Genomic DNA, 23,786 nt, shown 5'->3' with positions numbered 1-23,786 from the left:
TGTCTGCTTGGACTGCATTGGTGAAAGATCATGCGTAGTAGGTTTGGGTTTTGACAACTGGGCACAGGAAGTGATTGATGGTCACCCTCTGCCTTGCAATGCCACAATAGTTATTATTGTTGCAAACAGAAATCTTTACAGTGCCTTTATAATATTGTAATTATTTAATCCTGGTTGTCAGCTGCCCTGATCCTATTCCAGCAATTGCTGTGAGAGTAAGACTGACATGCTGATGGAATTCCTAAAACAAAACAGCAATCATGGCTTTTCCGTTTGTAAAATAAAACTCCTGGGTTTCAGAACCATCTCTGAGAAATGTATTTATTTGGAAAAAATCCCCAATTCTGTCAAACCATAGCAGATCAACAATTGCTGCTTGCAAACCGCTATTTTAACTTGATGGTGATCATCTTGAGGTAGTAGCTGCTCAGGATTCGCTGAAGATAGCTTGCAAGTCAATTAAAAATATACAGACCCCCTGCCTGGTGCTAAAAAGGGCACTGGTCTGAAGCGGACTAGTCCAGGGCTTAGTCAAATGCCTGAGACCTTGCCTTGTGAACTAACGGACCCTGCTCACAACTACATACCACCCACAGGAGGTTCTTTGGAGTACATTTCTTTGCTGTAGCTGGTTTATGGTGAGCTGGCTATTCTTGCCATATTATGTCTATTCTTGACAATATTCTGGCTGTACCTTGAATAATGGTATCTACCCTAGACGTGTGTGTTCTTGATTTAGTTGCGACCATCCTTTTCATAACAGTGGACCTGACACGTTGGTGCCCACCCGTGACTTATTGTGGGCATTCTGGCTATCGCTGGCAGTTGTGGTAAAATACCTGGTATATGATGAGAATCCCTTGCATCTGAAGATGATGTTAATGATCATTGAAGGCAAAGTCTGCCCATATGATAATACCACTGGTGGAAATGGCAGGATACTGTGTGGTGACAAAACATGTTTTTAGGAAAAAAAATTACTAGTTTGTCCTGGGTCAAAAATACTGTTTTTATTCTAAAAATGACGACCATCTGCTTGGTTGAACTGAGTTTATTTCTATAAGATTAATCTTATGTACTTTGGGGCAAAATGCCAGTATTTTCAGACACAGGCTTGTTGATATTTTAGAGACCATGTTTGCATTCATTAAATATATTAAAGGATAATATTTGAAACAAAGCCTATGCTGAGTTTTGAAAACATACTTATTGTTGATTTTGGTTTCTTGGTACCAAAGGACCCTTAGCATTGGTTGTTATTTCATGACTAGGTATTTCATGATCTGCATGGATAAAGCTTATTGCTAGGACAGTCGTAAGCCTGAACAGCACACTTGGCATAACCAGTTAGATCCTGTTCATTTCTGTTTGACTAGGCAGCAGCATTGCTTTTTGAGCCAGTGGAACTGGTCCAGCTCTCTCTGTCATTTTGAGATTTGTATTGCTTTTTTCCACCCTCCCTCTTCCTTGTAGAAACCCAGCCAAAATAAAGTGAAAACAGATGCTATATCCATTTTGAAATGTGATGGGGCATGTGACATTGCATGCCCAGATATTTAAAAACATGTTTGTAATCATGTAGATCTTTAGCCCAGTTTCATGGCAATTGTGCTACCCAATCAACTATTTTCCTACTATATTGTAAAAGTTTTGTTGGGTAGGGTCCTCACCGGCAACCCTGGGGAGTGCAAGACATACCACAGAAGTGTTGCAATGTGTCATTCTGAATCTCTAAATTATGCAATTTACGCTCACCTATCTATATAGGTTCTTGTAAAGCGGAGACTATCACCCTAAAATGGTATGGCGCTGTTGAAATGAGGTATGCAAATTGCAGGCTAAAAGCAAATAGCTATCAAAATGCACTGTTTTTAGTCTTTTCTTGCGAAATTATATCCTCCTTTCAAGTGCAAAAGAAGAGAATGGTAAAAGTCCTCTGTATTGGGAAGAAAAGTTTCAGACTTTGCTGCCTAATCCTTCCCACGCGTCCTGACACAGAACTCCAGACCTTGGGACTCAGGTGACGGAAAGACTACCGCACAAATTGTAGTGGTACTTTAGGCCTGCCATCAACCACTTTGAAGAAGAGTGCAGGGGGCGACACTAAGAATATTTTGTGGCTCTGGAGTCTAAAAAAGGAGAACTCGCTAAATAAAAGAAAGATTTGTTCCAAATGGCACCACAGGTCCATGATTTTCAAAGTTTCCTCGGGGGAGAGCTACCCAACCCTGAACCACTCTAGAGAAAGACTAACTTGGTCACTGTATCCCATATGGGCAGGTATTTTCTATCTAAAACTTTCAGATTTCACTAGCTGCCCTTGTTCAGAGAGCATGAGGACTGAGTTCAGGGTGTGGTTGTCTGCCACATTCTGTGCCCAGAGCAGGCTGAGTACTGGTGAAGGCTGTGTCCAGTGCGTTTGGTGGTACAAGGACCTGGCTTCTAGCATGCATGATTTACAGACCATCTCCTTAACCCCTGTCTTCTGTGCACATCAGTCACAGTGGATGTCCCGTTAGGGACTGGACGTGGGAGCTGAGTGACCGGCGTGCCCTGAACCTCATTGCCTCCTGCACATGGCCAAAGGACATGCCCAGTAAGTTTAGGGGTATGAGGGTTGATAGGGTTTGATCAAAAGCCACACCCTCTGAACGCATGCTGCTGTCCACCAGCATCTTGCTTGGTCCCTTTGGTGGTCCTGGTGACTGGACACAAAGGCATTCTAGTGACCATTCTCTGTGCTCAGTATCCATAGCGCTTGCCTGAAGATTGTGCTTAGTGGATTTAGGGTTGCTAGTCCTAAGTGAATGTAGTGGCTTACAGACGATCACTGTGTCCAGTCTCTTCTGTATATGTGTATTGCGGGTTTGGGGAGTGTGCCCTTTACTCAAACTGCCTAAAGTCATGCACAGTTCATGGGAACTAAACCTAGTGCAGTGGCGTTGCTCCCATGTAGAATGGCACATGGTATGAGACTAGGTGCAGGTTGCAGCTCAAATGAATTCCCTGTGCCTAGGGCCCACTGCCTCCTGCTGAAGTTTGAGTGTGCTCGGAGGCATGAGTATTGGGCACTATTAGTGCAGTGGTAAGGGACTTGGTTCTACAGCATTTTCGATTGTCACAATTGCCATGCGCGGTTGTATATATACGTGGAAAAAACTGTAATAATTGTCAACAAAAACCTCTTTAAGTATCTGTTAACATTGACTTTTATGGGAATTCAGTACATTTGGAGTTGTGTTCACCACCCAAAATCAGAAAAAGATTAAAATTCTCTAGTAAAGGTAGATAAATAATTCTAACTCCCAACCAGCTGTGTGGGATGATCTCATAAATGAAACCGTTTAAGGACACAGCAACTACCAGTACATTGGACAAGACCATAGGGCCATGCATACTAGGGTATGATATTATTGAAGTCATTTGTGGAGACCTTTGTGATTTTTGGAAATCCTATAACAAGGTCTCAGTCGAGACATGGTGCAAGTGTGATATTGCACAAAGGTGCTCATTTCTAATCGAAAGGCAGCAGTGCCCTTGGAGGGAGGCGTTTGTGCTAACATGGGTAACGTTGGTTGGTCTCTCAGGGGAATTCTTTTGAGGTAAACTTGAGTCCTGAAGCCCTGCGATGTAGATTACCCATTGCTGCTGGCTCTCCTGGTACAGCACCAACAGATGTAATCAGAATAATACAGAAGACGGAAGTGCTGCAGTTGCAGCTTATCACAAGTATTGGCAAAGCCAATAGGTCTAGCCTTTAAGAAATATAGGCGCTGCCAATGGTTTTTGCTCATGCTGTACAACATTAGCTAAATCAAGGATGCTGTGCAGTATAAACAAAGGGGAGGTGATGACGCAGCTGCGGACGACTCCGTCATTTTGTAGGTGCGTGCATGCTTTCTGCCGTAGGCGCCATTTTTTTAAATATACTGATCCAATGTGGACTGTTATTTTAAAATAAAAAATGATTTCGTAGAAAGCGCTTGTATTTATAAAGCATAAAGACCTGTAGCAATATACTGCCTGCTAAAGAAAACCGGAACATGCAAGAGTCAGAAACTAGGAGGATGGGGGGGGAGAGAACATGAGGGTGAGAAGAACATGGAACGTGGAGGGGCAAAAGCACAAGACGAGAGAAAGCAATACACAGTATTTGGGTAAGAGAAGTACAAGAGAGCAGCACGGAGCGCAGTGGGGAAGAGAAGCAAACAGAGATGTATGCACTCCTATGGAGTGCTTAAGCAAAAAGAAAAATGTTATTTCCTAAATATTGGGCAGAGGAAGACCAGAAGTAAAGAGGAGATGCTCCAGGGGGGTGGCAAACACAATATAGACGAAGCAAGTGGTAGGCAAGGGGCAAGTTTTAAGCACAAGTAAGTTGCCAATGAGTCTTTTACAACCAGACACTTTACACTGTCTATTAGGCTCGATCTCAAAAAGTTTACATAGTGCCAGCTCTTATTCTTTATTGGTTGGCAACTAGAACAAATCGAGGCCCTTCTGCTTGACTTTATACAGGCATCTTCCTGAGGGATGACAACTGTTCTTTTATCATTTAATGAGAGTTGTGTTGTACCAGCATCCAAGAAAGCTCTCGTGTTTGTCTTATGCAGGAAGTGGCTTTCGGCTGGATCTCGTTCGCTAAGATGCAATGATAGGTCTCCGTTATCGCTTCCACACTTGATCAAAATGGTGCAATAAAGAGAAAAATATCTTATATATTCCATTGATTGTTTCCATGTTTACCAACATTGATAGCAATTAGAAACTTATTACACACCAACCCTAACATCATTTATAATATATAAACCCTGTTTCTTTCTCTGCAGCCAGGAAGTGCTTGGAAAAACCCCATTTGCGCATTTCTTTTAAATAAAAGTATTTTCAATGCAGTAAAACACCAATGGGGTTTCATAAATTAGTACTTTGCTAAGATGTTACCGATAATAGGAATTCCTTGAATACATTTTCTTTGAGTCATTTTCAAAGTATGGTGGTCATAGCACTTAAAACCAACAAAGTAGTTTCTAATGTCCGTATGCCAAATAAACTTTTTTAGACACAGCATGTATGTAATATTGTGTCTTTTTTTATTTTGTTAGGAAGTCAAATTGTCCTGTAGTCCAGTCTTCAAAAACCAATGCCCTGTATGAAGAAATGGACTGGGATCAGTTGGACCTTAATCCTAAAGTGGTTGCTGCTGTTAAGAAAGGTAAATGTTATTATTCTGACCATGTCTTCTTAAACTGATCAGTCTAGTTTATATTGTTCATGGTGGTGTAACCCTGTACTGTTAATTTCTGCCCTATAACTTTGAAGGGAGACATCGTTTATATCGAATGCGCTACAACACATTAAATTACAACGCAGTCGTAAAAACAACACAAGCCATTACATCGCAAGTCATTACATCGCAAGTCATTTCAACCACTTGCTGTAGGGTGGCGCTGGTGTTGGATTTACAATCCAACACCTTCCCTGCTGTTGCACAAACTGGAGTCGGAATAGTAAATTGTACTATTCCTAAGTCCAGTGCGCCCCCTACAGAAATTCGTTGTTACGACTTGTGATATAATGGTTCGCATTATAACAACGCGGTCGTTGTAACTACCGCTTTGTAATGTAATATGTTGTAGCGCATTCATTGTAAAGAAATATATTTTCCCTTGAACCACCTCACCTCTCTTTCCATTGCCCATCTCAACCTAGCCTTTCTTGATGAGAGAATTACACCTCTGAAAAACACAAACTTTATTTCTTATTTTCCATACTCTGCTACATTCGGTCAAAAGCTAGTGGGTTGTGACCGAAGCAGCCAAGATGGCAGACATGTTCTAACGTGGCTCTATGAACCTCCTCCACCATTCCGGTTTATCTACCACCCTGGGTCCTCTGTCTTCTTCATCGGCGCTCTCGACAGCATTGGACTGACGACCTTGGGCACTGAGTGTGCCCTGTCTGAGCCGCTGGAGTGGAACAAATTGTTATGGGCTTCGTCGCTCTCCTCTCCAAGATTGCGCTGGCCCTATGCTTTTGGAATTAATTGTGGCACCCTGACTCCGCTGCACCTGCCCTATTAATGCTTCCTACACCGCTGGACCAACGATCGAGGGCTGGTGTGCACCCGATTGGAGCCCCTAGCGAGAGGAGGTTAGCTGTGGACCCGGCCATGTTCATTTTCCAAATGGCATTGGCCCAAGGCCGTCGGGATTGTCTGCCTGGCTTGGTTGATTGCTGGGGCTCGGTGGAGAGCACGTGGACCAGAGTGATTCTTGGTGGGTGTTCGCTTTCCCAGCCCAGTCGGCAGTGCAGCTTAGGAACGGCGGTTGCCGGCTGTGTGCCGTGCCACGAGCTGCATTGGATGCGCTACTTGTGTTCTTTCCCCATTCCCCGCTCCCCCTGCCCTCCTGAAAGCCCCAGGGGTGGAGATACTGTGGGGGCCGAAGGGTCCGAAGAATATGACCCCCTCTCCTGATGCTGCCTCCACCCTACTGAGCATGCAAACCTGGCATTACTGTGACCCGGACAGCACTGCCCCTTTCCTGCATTGGCCTCCACATTCGACATCCTGTGATCCGGGGTCTGTGCAGTCTATCTGAACACCTGGGGACCCTGCATTCCAAAGTGGGAACCCCATGCTAACAGATTGCCATATCTTACAGCTGTTCGTGCTGCCCCAGTGAGGACGTGGGATAAGCGAGGCATAGGTCTAGCATTTATGACTCCCCTTCTAAGCCATTGACCGGCTGGATGGCGAGCCGTGTGGCGACGACTGAGGTGATACTACAGTTGTGAGACTGGTCTTCACTTCTTCTATCCATGGCAGCCAGTATTGAGATCCCCATTGTTCATCTGCTCACTGCTCGTCGCTCTGGCGTGCTGCCCCTATTGCACGTACATGTAAGTGGACGAGACGCGTGTACTAATGGACTTCCCTTGGTTTCACTGCATCCCCGTTTGAAAACACTTTATTCAGATCTCACCGAAATCTGTCACTCCACTACATTCTTTCATCCCGTTGCCGTGTAACAGTAAGTGGCCTGGGGGCCACTCCTTTACAATATAATTGGGAAGGACAAGGCCCAAATAATGGGCGCCCAATCAAAAATGGACAGGTTCACAACATGGCCTCTGACTCCGGTAAGCAGCTGATGGCTGGTGAACAAAATCCAGTGCCCTCTGCCGCTCCAGATGCAAATCAGATATTGCAAGCCATCCATGCCGTGCGGAAGACCCTTGCATTAAAGATTGGCAAGGTCGGTATCAATGTTGCCCTTCTGCGTCAGGCTCTCGATGGTGAGGCCGGGAGGGTTACGAAGGTGGAGAGTAAGGTGTCTGCCGTCGAAGATCACTCAATAGACCATAAATCTAAGGTGAATACGCTGCTTTCAACCGTGCGCACCCTTGAAGCTAGGGCTGAGGACCCAGAAGACTGATCTTACCAGAGCAATCTTTGATTTGTGGGCTTTCCTGAAGAAGTTGAGAACACACCCACCCCCTTCACCTCCTCATCCGGGGACTTTTATCGAAAATTGGCTTAAAACATGGGTTCCCAAAGGGACTCTATCACCATGGTTAGTAGTGGAGCAAGCACACCAGACCCAGACACAGCGGCCAAGATACTGAACTTCCGAGGCTGACATAATTCTCCAAGAAGCACGTATACACAGAAATCTTTATTTCCAATCATCGCATATTATGGTCTTCCTGGACCACACCAAATCGACGCAAAAGCAGGGTATATCCTTCGATACGGTTAAGCAGAACCTCAGGGCGACATCTCTTCCATGCATGCTGATCTTCCCGGCGATGTTGCTGGTCATTCATGTATCCCGCTCCCACTTCAACACTCCAGAGATCGCTTTGAAATTGGGCAACGGAATAACACACCCTCCAGTGATATGAGCACCCGGATGATACTACTCAGACGGGTTTACCAAACCGATGCGCTTGACTGTCACCCGCTCCCAGACCCGAAGACATCCTAAATCCAGAGGATGGCAGCGCAGACACTCTCCTGAATCCTCAGACACTTACCCCAGTGGGTCCCCAAATGGTGAATGAAGGAGCCCTTGTTTCTCTAGGCCCAAGGCCTCCTGAGATAATTGCCTCTGATGATGGAGACCTACTTTGCAGCCCAGTGTAACTCTTCAGTAACCCTTTTCCCGACATGTACTGTGCCTGGATCCTGGATGGCATGTGTTCTTTGTTTTGACTCCTGCCTATTTATCCTGCGTAGGAGGAGGTCCACCTCGAATACCACAATATACATATTGCTTATGTTGGTGAGGGATGTTGGACAACAGTCTTCAAGGGTAGAAGTGCGAAGTTGGAGGCTGTTGTTGTTGGGGGTACTAAATAGGTCTATCATTTCTAAGTTCTGTTGTCAAGATTGCTCCAGTATATGCCTCATGTCATTCACTGCGCCGTTTGCCGTGGACCCGCTTGCCACCCCTTGATCCCCTTAGCCAAACTTCTCATTAACTTTTTGTCTAATCTCTTGGAATCTCAGTGGCCTCCTGGACCGTATAAAGCATACTGCGGTTCTCAAGTTTCTCTGCCACCATCAACCAGAGGTTGCATTTGATGCTAGAGACGCATCTATTGGGTACCCAATGCTCCTTTCTGCGTAGGTTTGGGTATGACTGTGTCTTACACTCTGGCTTCAGTAGGGGATCAAGAAGGGTGGTGATCCTCCTTCATAAAAAACTTCCTTTGGTTGCTATGCAGATCACGCGACCCCCCAGGGCTGCTGCGTGGAGTGGTGGGCACCCTGGAAGGAAAACAAAATAACCTGTTGATGGTATATATCCCTTTGAGTCTGCATGTGCAGACCCTCCAAGACCTAACTGGGGTGGTTGCCGTGTTATCACATGGAGCATTACTCTTCCGGGGGTATTTTAATGCTATCTCCAATCCTTACATGGAAGTTTCTGGCCCTCCTTCGTGTGGACCGACGAGCCCTCTACAAGACTGTTAACTCCTGGGCGGATTCTCTGGAACTTTGTGATGTTTGGCGGGTGTGGCACACACGGGACAGGTCTTATTCTCACACCTCTGCATACATCAAAACCATGCTTTGCATTGACCATATATCCCTCCTGGTCGTGAAAGTATCCTCTACGTCAGGAGCTAGTGTGCTCCCCCACGGTATCTTAGACCATTACCCCCAGCAGTTTCGTCTCAGGGACCCGGTGCGCCATAAAAGGCCATTGTGGCATCTGAACACTTAGTTCCTCACAGATGACGGTCTTGTGGAACACCTGTCTGAGGAACTGAGATCCTGGTTTGAGACCAATGAGGGAACAGTTCAGAAGGCCGGTACACTATGGGCAGCAAGTAAAGCCACAATTCGGGGAGTGGCCAAAGCATACCTCAAGCTTGTGGACAGCGATAAGAACCAAAGTATCACAGAATGTGAAGCTCACATACGCGGCAGCGGCACATGCAAACAAGTCACTGACCCGGCAATTAGAGATAGACCAGGCATACCTGCATCAGTCGGCCTTCCATGAGGCCTGCCAATGTTGGCAAGTCTCAATCCAAAGGGTATATGAACATGTGATAAAAGTAGTGCGCTCTTATATAGGCTGGCCACTAGAAATGTCAGATCCTGACTTATCCCTGTCATTGAGCATGCCCCGGGGTCCCTGATCACGACAGCAGAGGAAATTGCAATGACATTTGCAGATTTCTCCTAGGCTTTAAACACCAGTCAGGCTTGGCCTGCCCCTGAGCTGGCCCAGCTGCTACTCTCTGACGTCCCCTTATCCCATTTGGCACGTCTCCAGCAAAAGACACTAGACTCACCCATTACCGTAGATGAGGTCCAGGCAGCCATCCGGGGATTGGAAATCGGTAAGACACCAGACTCAGATGGCTTCCTTCTCAAATATTATTCTAAATTCTGAGACCGGGTCACCCTGCACCTCCTCTGATTATATGCGAAGGCTTAGAAACATGGGGTCCTTTCTTTCAGAGCTTGATCTGACGACCTTCGTAGACCTCTCCAAATCAGATCACCAGAGACAAACTGTGCCTTTTATCGCCCTAATTAACACAGACATCAAAATCTACTCCAAAATCCTTGCGACTAGGCTGTAGTTCATCCTTCACTCTTTAATCCACCCCAATCAATATGGCTTTATCACCAGACCAATATGGCTTTATCACCAGGCTTCAGCACCAGACACTGTAGCCGTCGCGTACAAGTGGCCCTGCCTCACATCAGTGATGTTAAAGAGGCTGCAGCTTTAATGCTTGTCGACTTTAAAAAGGCCTTTGATACGGTCAATTTGACTTACCATGATTTGGTGCTGCTCCATATGGGCTTTGGTCCCCGCTTTCATGCCTTGGTGGCTCTCCGGTACTTGCGACCTGCAGACCAGGTGCACATTAACGGTGTGGTCTTAGGCGAATTCCCAATCTGACGTGGGAACCGGCAGGGATGTCCCCTTTCCTCTTTGCCCTCGCCATTGAACCCTTGGCTCGTATAATCCGTGTGATGCTCCACACAGCCCCGTGGCTGGAGATGGAGTGGAACACTTGTATACTGGATAGTATTATATGCTGATGACGTCCTCCTGTTTCTTGCCTACCCCGGCAGGTCTGACTCATGAGTTTTTGAGAACCTCCAACTCTTCAAGGAAGCCTCCAGACTCCCAGTAAGCAGGAAAATCGCTCCTAATTCCTTTGATATTTACAACCCAGGGTGTACACCTATGGGACACGGCTCCCATTGCAACTGACACTTGGCATCTATGATGGATGTAGGATCTCCTACTGCCAATTTTAATTGACTGTGGCCTGGGTTGGGTGGTCACTAGTTCTAAAGAGACTTGATGTGCCTTGATTAATATCCGGTCCATGATAAAGCTTGGATTGCTTATTTATCACAGAGACCCGGGCCAAAGATGACTCCGGCCAAAAACTTGTAGCTGCTGTTCCCCCAGGTTATGCTGTTGCTGTATTAGATAGACCCTGCCATAGTGGAGAAAGGCTGGCCATGATTTTCTAAGATTATTTTAATTGTAATCTCGAGCCGGTATACCCGGTCTCCTCTGATTTCTTTGAGATGGCACACTTCAGAGTTAAAGTCAACACTAACTCTATTTTCCCAGGGCTTCTGGTTTACTGCTCTAAATTAATTGAGGAATGGAGTCTACCATTTGACCTGGCCTGGAAGTTTGGGCTGGACTGTTCTCAATACTGATTTGCATATGGCTGGGTCCAAACTGGAATGACATGGCGAGCAAAATAACGATGGATTAACCCCAGTTCTGTGACTGGGGGTGAATGTTTGACAATGTTCAACATTTCTTCCATCATCTTTTTGTGTTGTCTAGCATTTTAACCCTATATAGCCAGCCCTAATGTTACTGTTGTTGGGGATTTAAATTTTTACCTGGAGGATAATGGCTGTATGGAGTCCACCAGGTTTCTGGAATTTCTGAAGGATTTTGGATTCAGCCAAATTGTGAATACACCTACTCATAGTGCAGAACATACTTTGAATGGTATTTTTGTTAATCATGGGGCTCTGACTTTGGGAGATTCTCTTCCCCTCTGCTGGACTGACCATAGTGCAGTACTTTTTACATTCACTATACAAAAGGTGAGTAGCTAGTCACAGAGTAAAATTACCACGCTGAGGAGGTGGAATAAGATTTCTGCTGAAAATGTAGATGTTGCAATGTGTTAATCCTTAGAAAGGTACAACAGTTCTCTTGAATATACTGCAGAGGATTTCCACACGTGGGTCGGGAGGCAGGAAGGGAGGTGGCGCATTACTTCTTCCTACTAAGAAAGAGAGAAACATAAAGAACTTATGCAGTTATAAACATACTATCAAAGTCCCCATATTTCACCTCAAAAATCAAGTTGGCCACAAAAGCCCCTCAAGAACTCGTCAAGGTGGTTAAAAATCTCTCCATTCTACCTTCCTAGTAAGCCTTCGAAAGTTCCCAGGGTTTCTCTAACAGTGTGGCAGCTCACTTTAGAAACAACAATTTGAAGATTGTTGCTTGTTTTGATCTTGATGATGATCGCCCCTCTCCCCTCAGATAAAGACAAGGAGGTCCCCAACAGCACCCCCTCTGTAACTTTTGTCCGTCTTTACCCCGGTTTCTTGTACCCAAGTTAAACAGTTTCTTATTCATTTGAATTCCTGTTCTCCGGATGACCCATGTCCACCTCGCATCTTGCCGTTCGCTTCGGATCCGATTGTTTTTTCCTCAAAAAAGTTTACAATTGTATCCTTTTAACAGGCATCTTCCTTCATTCCTCCAAATAAAGCCTACCAGGGACCCTGAAAACTTGAATCATCTTCGCCCGATATCTCTCCTTCCTCCGACATCCACGATGTTGGAAAATACCTGAATCAAGAGTTGGTAGCATCTACAGAGTCCCAAAATAATTTTGATCCCTTATAAACTGTGTTTCTTCGAAGTCATCACACAAAGTATGCTGTTCCTGCTGCCACTGACCCTATTTGTCATCAGGTTGACCAGGGAGGAGCTGCAATTGTGATGCTATTAGACCTTTCAGCGGCGTTCAATATAGTGTCCCCCTCCTGCCTTGTACATTGACTAGGCCAGGCTTATCTGAGGGAACCACTCTACCCTGATGGAGTCCTTTTTCAACAAAAGATCTCACACCGTGAGTTGTGGGAACTTTAGGGCTGATTCCTTCCAGCTACTGTGTGGGGCGCCACTAGGCTCCTCTCTTAGCCCAACTTTGTTTAATCTTTATATTGCCCCCTTGGCTAAATTGTTTAGATCCTTCATTTTCCAAGTATTATCTTATGCGGATGATATGCAAATGGTTCTGTCAATTGCCAACGATATTTCAGTGGTGGCAGAAAGGCTTAAAGATGTATGATGGACATTAACAACTGGATGAATGAGAATTGGCTGAAATTGAATACCGACCAATACTTAATCCTGTTACTAAGGCTAAAAACTTAGGTGTGGTCTTTGATACCTCCCTTTCCTTTGACATTTAGGCGAAATGGATTGTGAGCTCCTGTTTCTATACCATCAAACTCTTAAGGAAAGTATTTCCTTTCATCCCTGCCAACCTTAGAGCTGCTGTGTTCATTGCACTTATTACATCGCACATTGACTATTGAAATGCCCTATACCTTAATATTAATAGAGGCACGCTCAATAGATTCCAGATTATCTAGAATCCTGCTGCCTCTCTGGTCCTGGCCACTGGCTGTGAAGAAAACATATATACATAGTTTATGTGTTAGTGTGCCTTTAATGTACTATAAATCCCCATTAATGTTCTGCACCTACTCTAAATTGATCTCAATTTCTCATGACTGCTCCTGTAATTATTTACAGTATTATTTGTGGAGATACTAGAGTAATAAAAGTCAAAACAGTGAATGGCAACTTCAGATTTAACACCTGAGATGTAGAATGATATATTTTAGCTGCCTTACAAAACCTGTAAGACACTATTAAAGCACAACATAATTCAGGGATCCTCTGGTCCGATGCCATGGGTCTCACCCATAGTGGTAGTGCCGAAGAAGGATAGTGGAGGAGCTGTGTGCATTTGTGTTGATATGTGCTGGTCGAACAAGGCGATTGAAAGAGAACAGCCTCCAAGTTCGCACATTGCTGACATGATTACGCAGCTGAATGGAGCTAAATTCTTTTCCCTCCTTGAGCAAAGGGTATCTCCAACTCGAACTGGAAAACTGCAGGTACATTACTACCTTTTCGACTCGTATTGGTTTATATAGATATAAAAGACTACGTTGAACACCTGCTGAAACAGCTGAAATCTCTGCGCGAAAGTCTATGGAAAAATATGGTACTACCGGGGGAATAGGACCCAGAGCTACCAATTTCTCAGAGAACTCTTAGGGTACAAATCGTAATGGGCCAGATTTTCCTCACCCCACAGTTACCGGTATTCCAGGGTTGGGAAAAATATGGCCATTTTAGGGGTCACTTGTAATGAAGGCCAGACTGTTAAGCTTCCTCCATACAAGATAACATCTCAGCTTCATCTTCTGCCTCTTTGCTGATGACACTTAAGTCTGTTTCTCTTTTCTGTAATTTCCCATCCTGTCCAGTGCAGTATCTCAGACTACCTCACCGAAATCCCTTGTTGTATGGCTTTTCATTCATTAATGCTCTCTCTGACGTACTCATGCCGGCAACTTCCGCTAGTTTTGCCTGCATTACGTTAAGCACCAGTAAATCATCAAACCCATTACAGATGCAGCAGCAGGGAACCAGGTGCTGAAGAAACGACCAGTGCTATAGTACTTAGCAAAGTTAATTATTGTAAGAGATTGCCATCTGCCTCCCCTAGTATATCGTCCTGTGCTAGACCAGGTCATTTTACAGTGCACAGCATCTCTACACTTAAACCTATCTTCAGATACTAACACCAGGCCATGTGGCTAAAATGTCAAGAATAAGAGGCTGTACAAACGCCTGGCCCTAATCTTCAAGGCCATTATTGTACCTTCCTCTACATATACCACCAACATGCTTTCCACCACACTCCTGCCAGAAACCTGTCCCTGCATATTACAGGCCTCAAGCTCCAGTGTGTGTTTTTTGGATTCCAGCCTTTCAGCCTCCTAGGTGCCTACACTGGAACTTACTTTTAGATGAACTGAGGATAGTCATCTCTCTTTCGGCATTCAAAACAGTTCTAAAATGTCACCTTCTCCAACTTGAGCATCATAGCGAGAAGTAACTCCTTTGCTACCCATTTCCATGATCCTCCGACCCCACCCACCATGTATCCTAATCCAGCCGCTACGAACTAACCACTGGCGTTTCGGAATATCATCGGCAACAGTACTCTTTAAGGATGCCATTTGTCGCATAATACAGCCAGTCACAAATGCTTTGAAGTAAATGATGATATTTTAATTTTTTGGGCCACACGAAAGGAACATGATAAAGCTCTAACACAAGTCTCACTATAACTGTGCCAAAGTGTGAGTTTCATAAAACCAAACTCAAGTTTTTTGGTCATATCTTTTCTGAAGGGGGAAAGGCTCTGTAGCCAAATAAAGTACAAGCCTTGTCATCCACTTCTCCCCCACAAGGTGTAACTATGCTGTGATCTTTCCTTGTTATGGCCAGTTACTGTTCCAGGTATATATGTGCCCCATTGAGAGACTTAACGAAACAAAATGTTACATTTCAGAAGTCATGTGAATGTGAACAAAGCTTCAAGAAAATCAAGCATGCAGTTGAGAACAGCACTGAAATGGCATACTTTGATCCGAAATTGCATATGGAGGTTGTCAATGCAAGCCCAATAGGGTTGGGTGCCATCCTTGCGCAGCACACTAGGCACAATGCCCCAAGAGAATTATCGCTTATGCTAGCCAGAGTTTGTCATTGACAGAACGTGCCTATTCACAACCTGAAAAAGAAAGCCTAGCTGTGGTGTGGGCTTGTGAGCATCATTAAGTGGTCCTTTATGGAAAGCATTTCACAGTTGTCATGGTCCACCAAGCATTGCTCACCATTTTCAGCATTCCTAAAGCCAAGATTCCTCCTCGCATTGGGAGGCGAGGGTTGCGATTGCAGGAGTGTGATTATACGATTGTGCATCTTCCAGGAAAAGATCAAAACCCTGCTGACTGCTTCTCACGTGTGCAATTCAACACCAAACCTGTTCCTACTATATGTGTGGAGGTTAAACCACCATATATCTCTCAACAAGGATACCCTTCTTAGAGTGTCACCGCAGTGGATTTTATTTTCACAACTGCCTCATTGTGTCCTAGATCACTACATTAATTTAAAAAGTGTGGTATTGTGACTGCCGGTCCCCCTCTCATCAGTGCACACAAGACATCAGAAAAGGAGGAAGAAAAGGAAAAAGGTGAGGAAAAGTATCCAGAGCCTCACGGGTGTAACACCAAGGGAGGTTTACAAGCTGGTACTCGCCTGCATCCTCAGGTTCTTATCATCAGCATCTGCCTACTATGAGAACTAAAGAATGGATAGTGCAAGAATAAGAAAAAACCAAAAAGTGTATTGTGTATTCTATAAGTGACCCTACAGGGATACCAAAATCTAATTTAGAAATACGGTATTCCCTAATTTAAAAATGAGCTCGGCAACACTGGCTGTTCTATTTTATTCTTTGCTGAGCGCCTGCTCAATTAAAACCAACATGTTTCATTGCCTTACACACTTTGCTAGCAATTTCATCAGGGTTTATGGTCAGCGTCCTCACTGCACCTCGTTTCTCCGTTTATTGTACCTGCAGAAACACAACATACCACACTGGATCAACATATATGTCAGACATACATCAGGTTAAACAAGGTGATGAAAGAGAGCGGGATCTGTGGGAAGTCAAAGTGAACCCATCTGGGCTAATTACCAGGTAGTTGCCATTCATTGGCATACCAGCACCCCCGTAGAAGAAACTGATATATCCCCTGTAGATTGTTCGAGGGCTCCTTACAGTCACTGCATTCAGTCAGTCTGTGAAGGGGAAATAAAGCACAATCATTGCCGATTTTCCCCCCAAATTGAGTGTTTAGGTTTCACATCTCCCTGCAGTCCTACTCATCCCGGTTGTTTGTCGCGCTTATAATTGCTGATGTGCGCATATACCTGCTCGCCCTGCCTCAGCTAATGTTTAGCGTTCCGTGGCCACCCCTTCGCCTGCTTTTATTTTCAAATTCTAAAATGTCCCGAGGCGCACAATGTCTTTCAATACAGTCATGCTATCTCCTCACTTGTTTGCGGGTTTGTAAAAAAGTTTGCAAAAACGCCCCGGTATGCCCCTCCTTACCGACCTCTTCATGATGACCTTGAATACCAGAAATTCATAAATGTGCAGGAAGAACTTTCAGTTACCCCAGAAGGCATCATCTTAAGAGGGTCAAGATTTGCCATGCCTAAAGTCTGAGACAATGTTATTGAACTGGCTCATGAGGGACATCTTGGAGTTGTTTGCTACTAAACAAGCTCTACGGGACAGAGTGTGGTTCCCTCGTCTTGATGAAAGAGTTGAAAAAAAATTGAAGAGCTTATTTGTGCAATTGCTTGTCATCTAAAACAACCCAGCATCCGTTAAACATGTCTGATCTTCCAAAGCATGCATGGGAGACTATTGCAATTGAATTCTTTGGACCCCTTGAAAATGTACACCATCTACTAGTAATTGTTGATGAATATTTCCCCCTGTGAAAGATCTGTCGTTAACTACTCATGACGGAGTCATTAAGAGTTCAGAAAGTATTTTTGCAACATTGGGTGTTCCTTCGATTTTGAAACCTGACAATGTCCCCCTTTTCAATATTTGAGAATTTACAGATTTCCTCACTCATCTAAATGTCAAGTATCAGAAAAGCACTCCTCTCTGGCCACAAACAAATGGTGTTGTCAAGAGATTTATGCGCACCCTCAAGAAGACTGTTCAGTGCACTGCACTGGAAAAGCTTGAACTCAAATCAGTTCATTAGTCTACGCTTAATGCATGCAGGGAACCTCCTCATTCTACCACAAGTAAAAGTCCAGTCACCTTAATGTTTGGGAGAGCCATAGGAACCAAACTGCCACCATGGACCACTGAAAGATCTATTGACATTGATAAACTTCGCACCACTGATTTGTCCCACAAATGCAAAATGGAGACCTATACGGACTGACGCCTTTGCGCTCTGAGCACTGTGTGTCAAAGAGATGACCAAGTTATTGTCCATCAGAAATGGAAACGCAAGTCTAATGCTACTTTTGATATTGACCAACTGAGGATTGTGACTAGTAAAGGACACACAGGGGCTGCTCACTGTCCTGGAAAGTCCATTATGCGAGATTCTTAACATTTCAAGCCCATGCCTCGACATTCGCCAACTTCTGATGGCAGAAGTGAGACTTAATCCAAAAAATAAGTAAGTTTGAGCACTGCTCGTGTAATGCCTGTGTAGTCTGGTTCACTGTGCTCCAAGGTTAACTCCCTACCCAGGAGTGAAATATTCAAACAGATATAGCAAGACTCTATTCGGCTTGTCTCCGTGGGCACAAGTATATGCTGGCACTCCAGCAATTAATTCAATACAAAATCGTTCGTTTTTCAAAAAGATTTTTGGTTTTTATTTTCAATTCAAATAATGTTCTTTGATGTTAATGCACATCGTTGTAATGATTTTCCATGATCACATCACAAAAATTTTTTCATATTCATTTCATTGAGTAACCTCCCAATGCATTTCGGCGCGATAGCGCCTTTATCAAGGGATCTGTAAATCAGAAATACATTTCATTAGTACTACCTTCTAATAAGCCACCCACAGTGTTTTTCTAAAAAAACAATCCTTCAAATGTAACTATTAACGTGTAATACATTTGCCCCATAAATGCTTTTCAATACAAATAGGCTAACGAATAATTCGTAACTATTGCATTTTAAATTGTTCAAAAAAACAAAATCAGAAATCACCTATGCGCCGGTTCGTGACGCGTTATTGACCTCACAATCCTAAAGACAATTGCTCTGTTAGTCTCACAGCTAAGGAGGTGGGTTTCGTGTGGTGATTATATTAGAACTCGCAAGGTCTTAAGAGAATGCGGTATGCTTAGTTGTAAAAATTCCGCCCTCCCGTTTTATGGATGCCCAGATTTAAAATCCCCAGCCCGGTTAGGTGCTAGGTGCCGCTGTTAAAACTCCCGCTTACCGCTAATCAAAGTTGGATGGTGTGCTCTGGTTACCGCTGCAATGAACTCCGTTTCCTTACGGCGGAGTTCTGGGCGGGAAACTAAATGCAAAAGTGAGGTGGACGCGCTGTGGGATACGCCTATGCGCAAAGGATGTTGGGACATGTATTCCCTAAGGAGTTAAAGGGCAAGTTACATGAATTGGAACAACCAGGTCAAAACATGATAAGCATTTCATAAATTGTATTCATAAAGTATCATGAACGGGTTATAAGTAACACAAAAGTTCCACTCTTTCATTGAGCCCCCCAGGTTTCAGTGAATGCAAACGGTAAATCCATTGATTTTCTCTTTTTAGGAGTTGCGTTTTATTGTTGATTCCTTCATGTCTCTCCACAATCTCCAAAATACATGCTCTCAGTTGAGTAATGTCATGCTTGGCTTCCATGAAATGTGTGGCCACTGTAGATTTGAGCATTTTCGTCCTTATGTTGCTTTTGTGCTCGTTTAATCTTACTTTCAACTTACGCTCTGTGTGACCTACATAGTGCTTATGGCAAGGGCAACTCAACAGGTAAATGACATTCATAGTGTCGCATGTCCCATTGACCTTTAGATCTATTTTTTCCTTGAATTCAGGAGGCAGTAACGTGTTACCTTTAGTGATGTTGGCACAATTGTGACAATTTAAACACGGTTGTGTTCCCTTATATATCGTGGTGCTTAGACTTTTGTTGGTGGGTTTAAGCAATTGTCCTATGTTTCTAGATCTTGTGTGTGCGAACAGAGGATATTCCACGAATGCTCCTTTGAAATCAGGTTCTGCCCGTAGGATTGACCAGTGCTTTCTGATGATTTTTTAAAAGATTGGCTCGATGTGGAAAATTTACTCACACATGTAATGCGTGATTCTTTTGTAGAGGGTGTGGTGGATAGTAGTTCTTCCCTTGTTACATTCGCAACCCTACGTTTTGCTTCCTCTAGTATGGGCTTGGGGTAGCCCCTTCTTTGAAATCGTGAAACCATTTCATTCATTTGTTCTTCAGCCTTATCTGGTTCTGAGACGACTCTCTTAACCCTCATGAGTTGCGAATAAGGCAGGTGCCTCTTTAGTGATGGCGGGTGATGGCTGTCATACCTAAGTAAGTTGTTACGATCAGTGTTTTTTCGAAACAATGCGGTGGTAAATTTGTCTCCTTGTCTAGTGATTACTACATCCAAAAAGTTAGTGTTTTCATTTATTTCCCAAGTGAACTGAATCCTGTCGTTGATTAAGTTGAGTTTCATTATTTCTGGTAGCAGTTGTTCCTGTGTGCCTCCCCAGGCTATGAAAATATCATCTATGAATCTCACATAGAGTTTGATGTGCTCCTTCCAAGGGATTTGACTCAAGATGTGGGTGTCCTCAAAATCTCTCATGAAGATATTAGCATATGTGGGAGCAGCCGCATTTCCCATAGATGTTCCACTCATCTGTGTGTACCATTCCTGGCCATACTTGAAATAACTGTGCATTAAGGTGAAATGCAAAAGTTCCATAATAAAAACTTTCATCTGGTCATCATGATTGCTATTTAAAAGAACTTTTTCCACTGCTTCCATGCCTGATTGGTGGGGAATTGACGTATAAAGAGCCCTCACGTCGATGGTTGCCAAAGTTATTAGTTCATCTTCCTTCATCACAATCCTGGATAATTTATTCAAAAAGTCAGTAGTGTCTTTTATATAAGATTGAGCTTCCTTGGCAAAAGGTTGTAGGTATCTATCCAAGAACTTACCGATCGGTTCATGGATGCTGTTACAGGTAGACACAATGGGTCTACATGGAGGCTTCATCAAGTCTTTATGTACTTTGGGAATCATATAGAACGACGGGCTGCGTGGTTCATTTTGGGTCAAGAATTGTTTAGTTCTTTCAACAATGGTTCCATTCTCTGTGGCCTTGATCAAAATCTGTGACAATACTTCCTGGATTTCCTTTGTTGGATTTTGTTGCAATCTCATGTATAGGTCGGTATCAGCAAGATGTTCATTGATTTGAGACTCGTAGTATGTACGGTCTAAGATCACAAGGGCACCCCCTTTGTCCGCTTTTTGACAAATCACAGTTTCATCTTGACTAATGTTTTTAATGATGTTAATTTCACTCAATGGTATGTTCATATGTTGTTTTCTGTGACTGACTTGTGATTTTTGGATATCTTGTTTACATAAAGTCTCAAATAGATCTATAGCTTTATGGCTGATCGGGGCCATATATGTGCTTTTAGGTTTCAATCCTTTGAGTTGATCTTGATCTTGAGTGACATTTTGTTTGTCAGTAATGACGTTATCAAAAAAGTTCCTTAGACGCAGTTTTCTCGTTAATTTGAATAAGCTAACTTCAAGTTCCAAGACATCAGTTTTTGTAGTCGGTATATATGAGGTTCCTCTTTGTAATGTTTTTATCGCATTCCTACTTAAGGGTTTGTCTGATATATTGATGACCAGGTTTTCTTCATCAAATTGTCTTATTATTATTTCCTCCTCCGGTTTGTTGGTTTCGTCGCGGGTGGGCCTTTCTCTTTTCCTGTTCCTGTTGCTCCTCCTGGTTCTTCCCTTATATCTTGGCCTACTTCTAAAAAAGGCTTCTCTGTTGATGTCGTCGGGGTCTCCTTTGTGCATGTTTTACTCTGTTCCGATGTTTCACTCCCTGTGGAGGAAGTGTCCATTTGTGAGGTATAACCTTTCGTTTGACGTCTTTTAGCGTACACCTCTGCCCATGAGTAAACTTCATCCAACTTGTAGTCCAAAGTATCTCTTCGATACTTTCTAATCTTACGTTCATTAACTTCTTCTGCATGTTTGGCTAATTGTTGTTTGATATCCTCCAATGTTTTATCAATTTCTTCCGCAGTCATAAGTTTGCCCAATTCCTCTTTCACTGAGTTGATTTCCGTGCTTAATTCTTCAAGAATCTTAGATAGTTCCTCTATAATCAGTAAAATTAAGTCTAAACTGCATTTGTTTAATATAGCATACCATTTTTCAAAAAATGGTTTACTGTTTTTACATAGAGATGGTTTCAGAGGGATCCTGAGTCCTCTCGGAATCCGTAGAGCTTTATGATACTTAATCATTGTGCTTGCGTGTAGACGCTGGTTGATCGATTTTCTTGTCAAATATAGCATTTGTTTGATGTATTGTTCTTTAGATTTTTTGGTGGCGAATTCAGTAGTGTCCTCCTCAATTAGTGAATAAATGCGTGTACTCGCATCCTCATCAAATGCAAATGTATCTGCCCTAGTTTCAGTCATGTGGGCTATTTCATCATATTGCATCTTGTTTATCAGCGTGCTTCAAACCTATGAGTAGGTTGCAGAGTAATCCAAAAAATAAGTAAGTTTGAGCACTGCTCGTGTAATGCCTGTGTAGTCTGGTTCACTGTGCTCCAAGGTTAACTCCCTACCCAGGAGTGAAATATTCAAACAGATATAGCAAGACTCTATTCGGCTTGTCTCCGTGGGCACAAGTATATGCTGGCACTCCAGCAATTAATTCAATACAAAATCGTTCGTTTTTCAAAAAGATTTTTGGTTTTTATTTTCAATTCAAATAATGTTCTTTGATGTTAATGCACATCGTTGTAATGATTTTCCATGATCACATCACAAAATTTTTTTCATATTCATTTCATTGAGTAACCTCCCAATGCATTTCGGCGCGATAGCGCCTTTATCAAGGGATCTGTAAATCAGAAATACATTTCATTAGTACTACCTTCTAATAAGCCACCCACAGTGTTTTTCTAAAAAAACAATCCTTCAAATGTAACTATTAACGTGTAATACATTTGCCCCATAAATGCTTTTCAATACAAATAGGCTAACGAATAATTCGTAACTATTGCATTTTAAATTGTTCAAAAAAACAAAATCAGAAATCACCTATGCGCCGGTTCGTGGCACGTTATTGACCTCACAATCCTAAAGACAATTGCTCTGTTAGTCTCACAGCTAAGGAGGTGGGTTTCGTGTGGTGATTATATTAGAACTCGCAAGGGCTTAAGAGAATGCGGTATGCTTAGTTGTAAAAATTCCGCCCTCCCGTTTTATGGATGCCCAGATTTAAAATCCCCAGCCCGGTTAGGTGCTAGGTGCCGCTGTTAAAACTCCCGCTTACCGCTAATCAAAGTTGGATGGTGTGCTCTGGTTACCGCTGCAATGAACTCCGTTTCCTTACGGCTGAGTTCTGGGCGGGAAACTAAATGCAAAAGTGAGGTGGACCCGCTGTGGGATACGCCTATGCGCAAAGGATGTTGGGACATGTATTCCCTAAGGAGTTAAAGGGCAAGTTACATGAATTGGAACAACCAGGTCAAAACATGATAAGCATTTCATAAATTGTATTCATAAAGTATCATGAACGGGTTATAAGTAACACAAAAGTTCCACTCCCCAGGTTTCAGTGAATGCAAACGGTAAATCCATTGATTTTCTCTTTTTAGGAGTTGCGTTTTATTGTTGATTCCTTCATGTCTCTCCACAATCTCCAAAATACATGCTCTCAGTTGAGTAATGTCATGCTTGGCTTCCATGAAATGTGTGGCCACTGTAGATTTGAGCATTTTCGTCCTTATTTTGATGACACCCACATCTTGAGTCAAATCACTTGGAAGGAGCACATCAAACTCTATGTGAGATTCATAGATTATATTTTCATAGCCTGGGGAGGCACACAGGAACAACTGCTACCAGAAATAATGAAACTCAACTTAATCAACGACAGGATTCAGTTCACTTGGGAAATAAATGAAAACACTATTAACTTTTTGGATGTAGTAATCACTAGACAAGGAGACAAATTTACCACCGCATTGTTTCGAAAAAACACTGATCGTAACAACTTACTTAGGTATGACAGCCATCACCCGCCATCACTAAAGAGGCACCTGCCTTATTCGCAACTCATGAGGGTTAAGAGAGTCGTCTCAGGACCAGATAAGGCTGAAGAACAAATGAATGAAATGCTTTCACGATTTCAAAGAAGGGGCTACCCCAAGCCCATACTAGAGGAAGCAAAACGTAGGGTTGCGATTGTAACAAGGGAAGAACTACTATCCACCACACCCTCTACAAAAGAATC

The 23,786-nt window shown here is 43.3% G+C and overlaps 1 protein-coding gene across 4 annotated transcripts in view; it reads left to right on the top strand.

The window, feature by feature from the left end:
• Window positions 1-23,786, top strand: part of XRCC3 (X-ray repair cross complementing 3) — a 143,478-nt gene that overhangs the window by 57,401 nt on the left and 62,291 nt on the right. For all 4 annotated transcript variants that reach the window (XM_078660262.1, XM_078660259.1, XM_078660261.1 and 1 more), the window contains one exon: window positions 5,103-5,212. In XM_078660262.1, the coding sequence (XP_078516388.1) occupies window positions 5,158-5,212 (55 nt within the window). In that variant the 5' untranslated portion in view covers window positions 5,103-5,157. The remainder of the gene's footprint in view (window positions 1-5,102; window positions 5,213-23,786) is intronic.

This window comes from Lissotriton helveticus, chromosome 9, assembly GCF_964261635.1.
Source record: "Lissotriton helveticus chromosome 9, aLisHel1.1, whole genome shotgun sequence".
NCBI classification, from domain to species: Eukaryota; Metazoa; Chordata; class Amphibia; order Caudata; family Salamandridae; genus Lissotriton; species Lissotriton helveticus.
The sequence above is the reverse complement of the archived record's forward strand: the minus strand, read 5'-3'. Positions and strand labels throughout refer to the sequence as shown.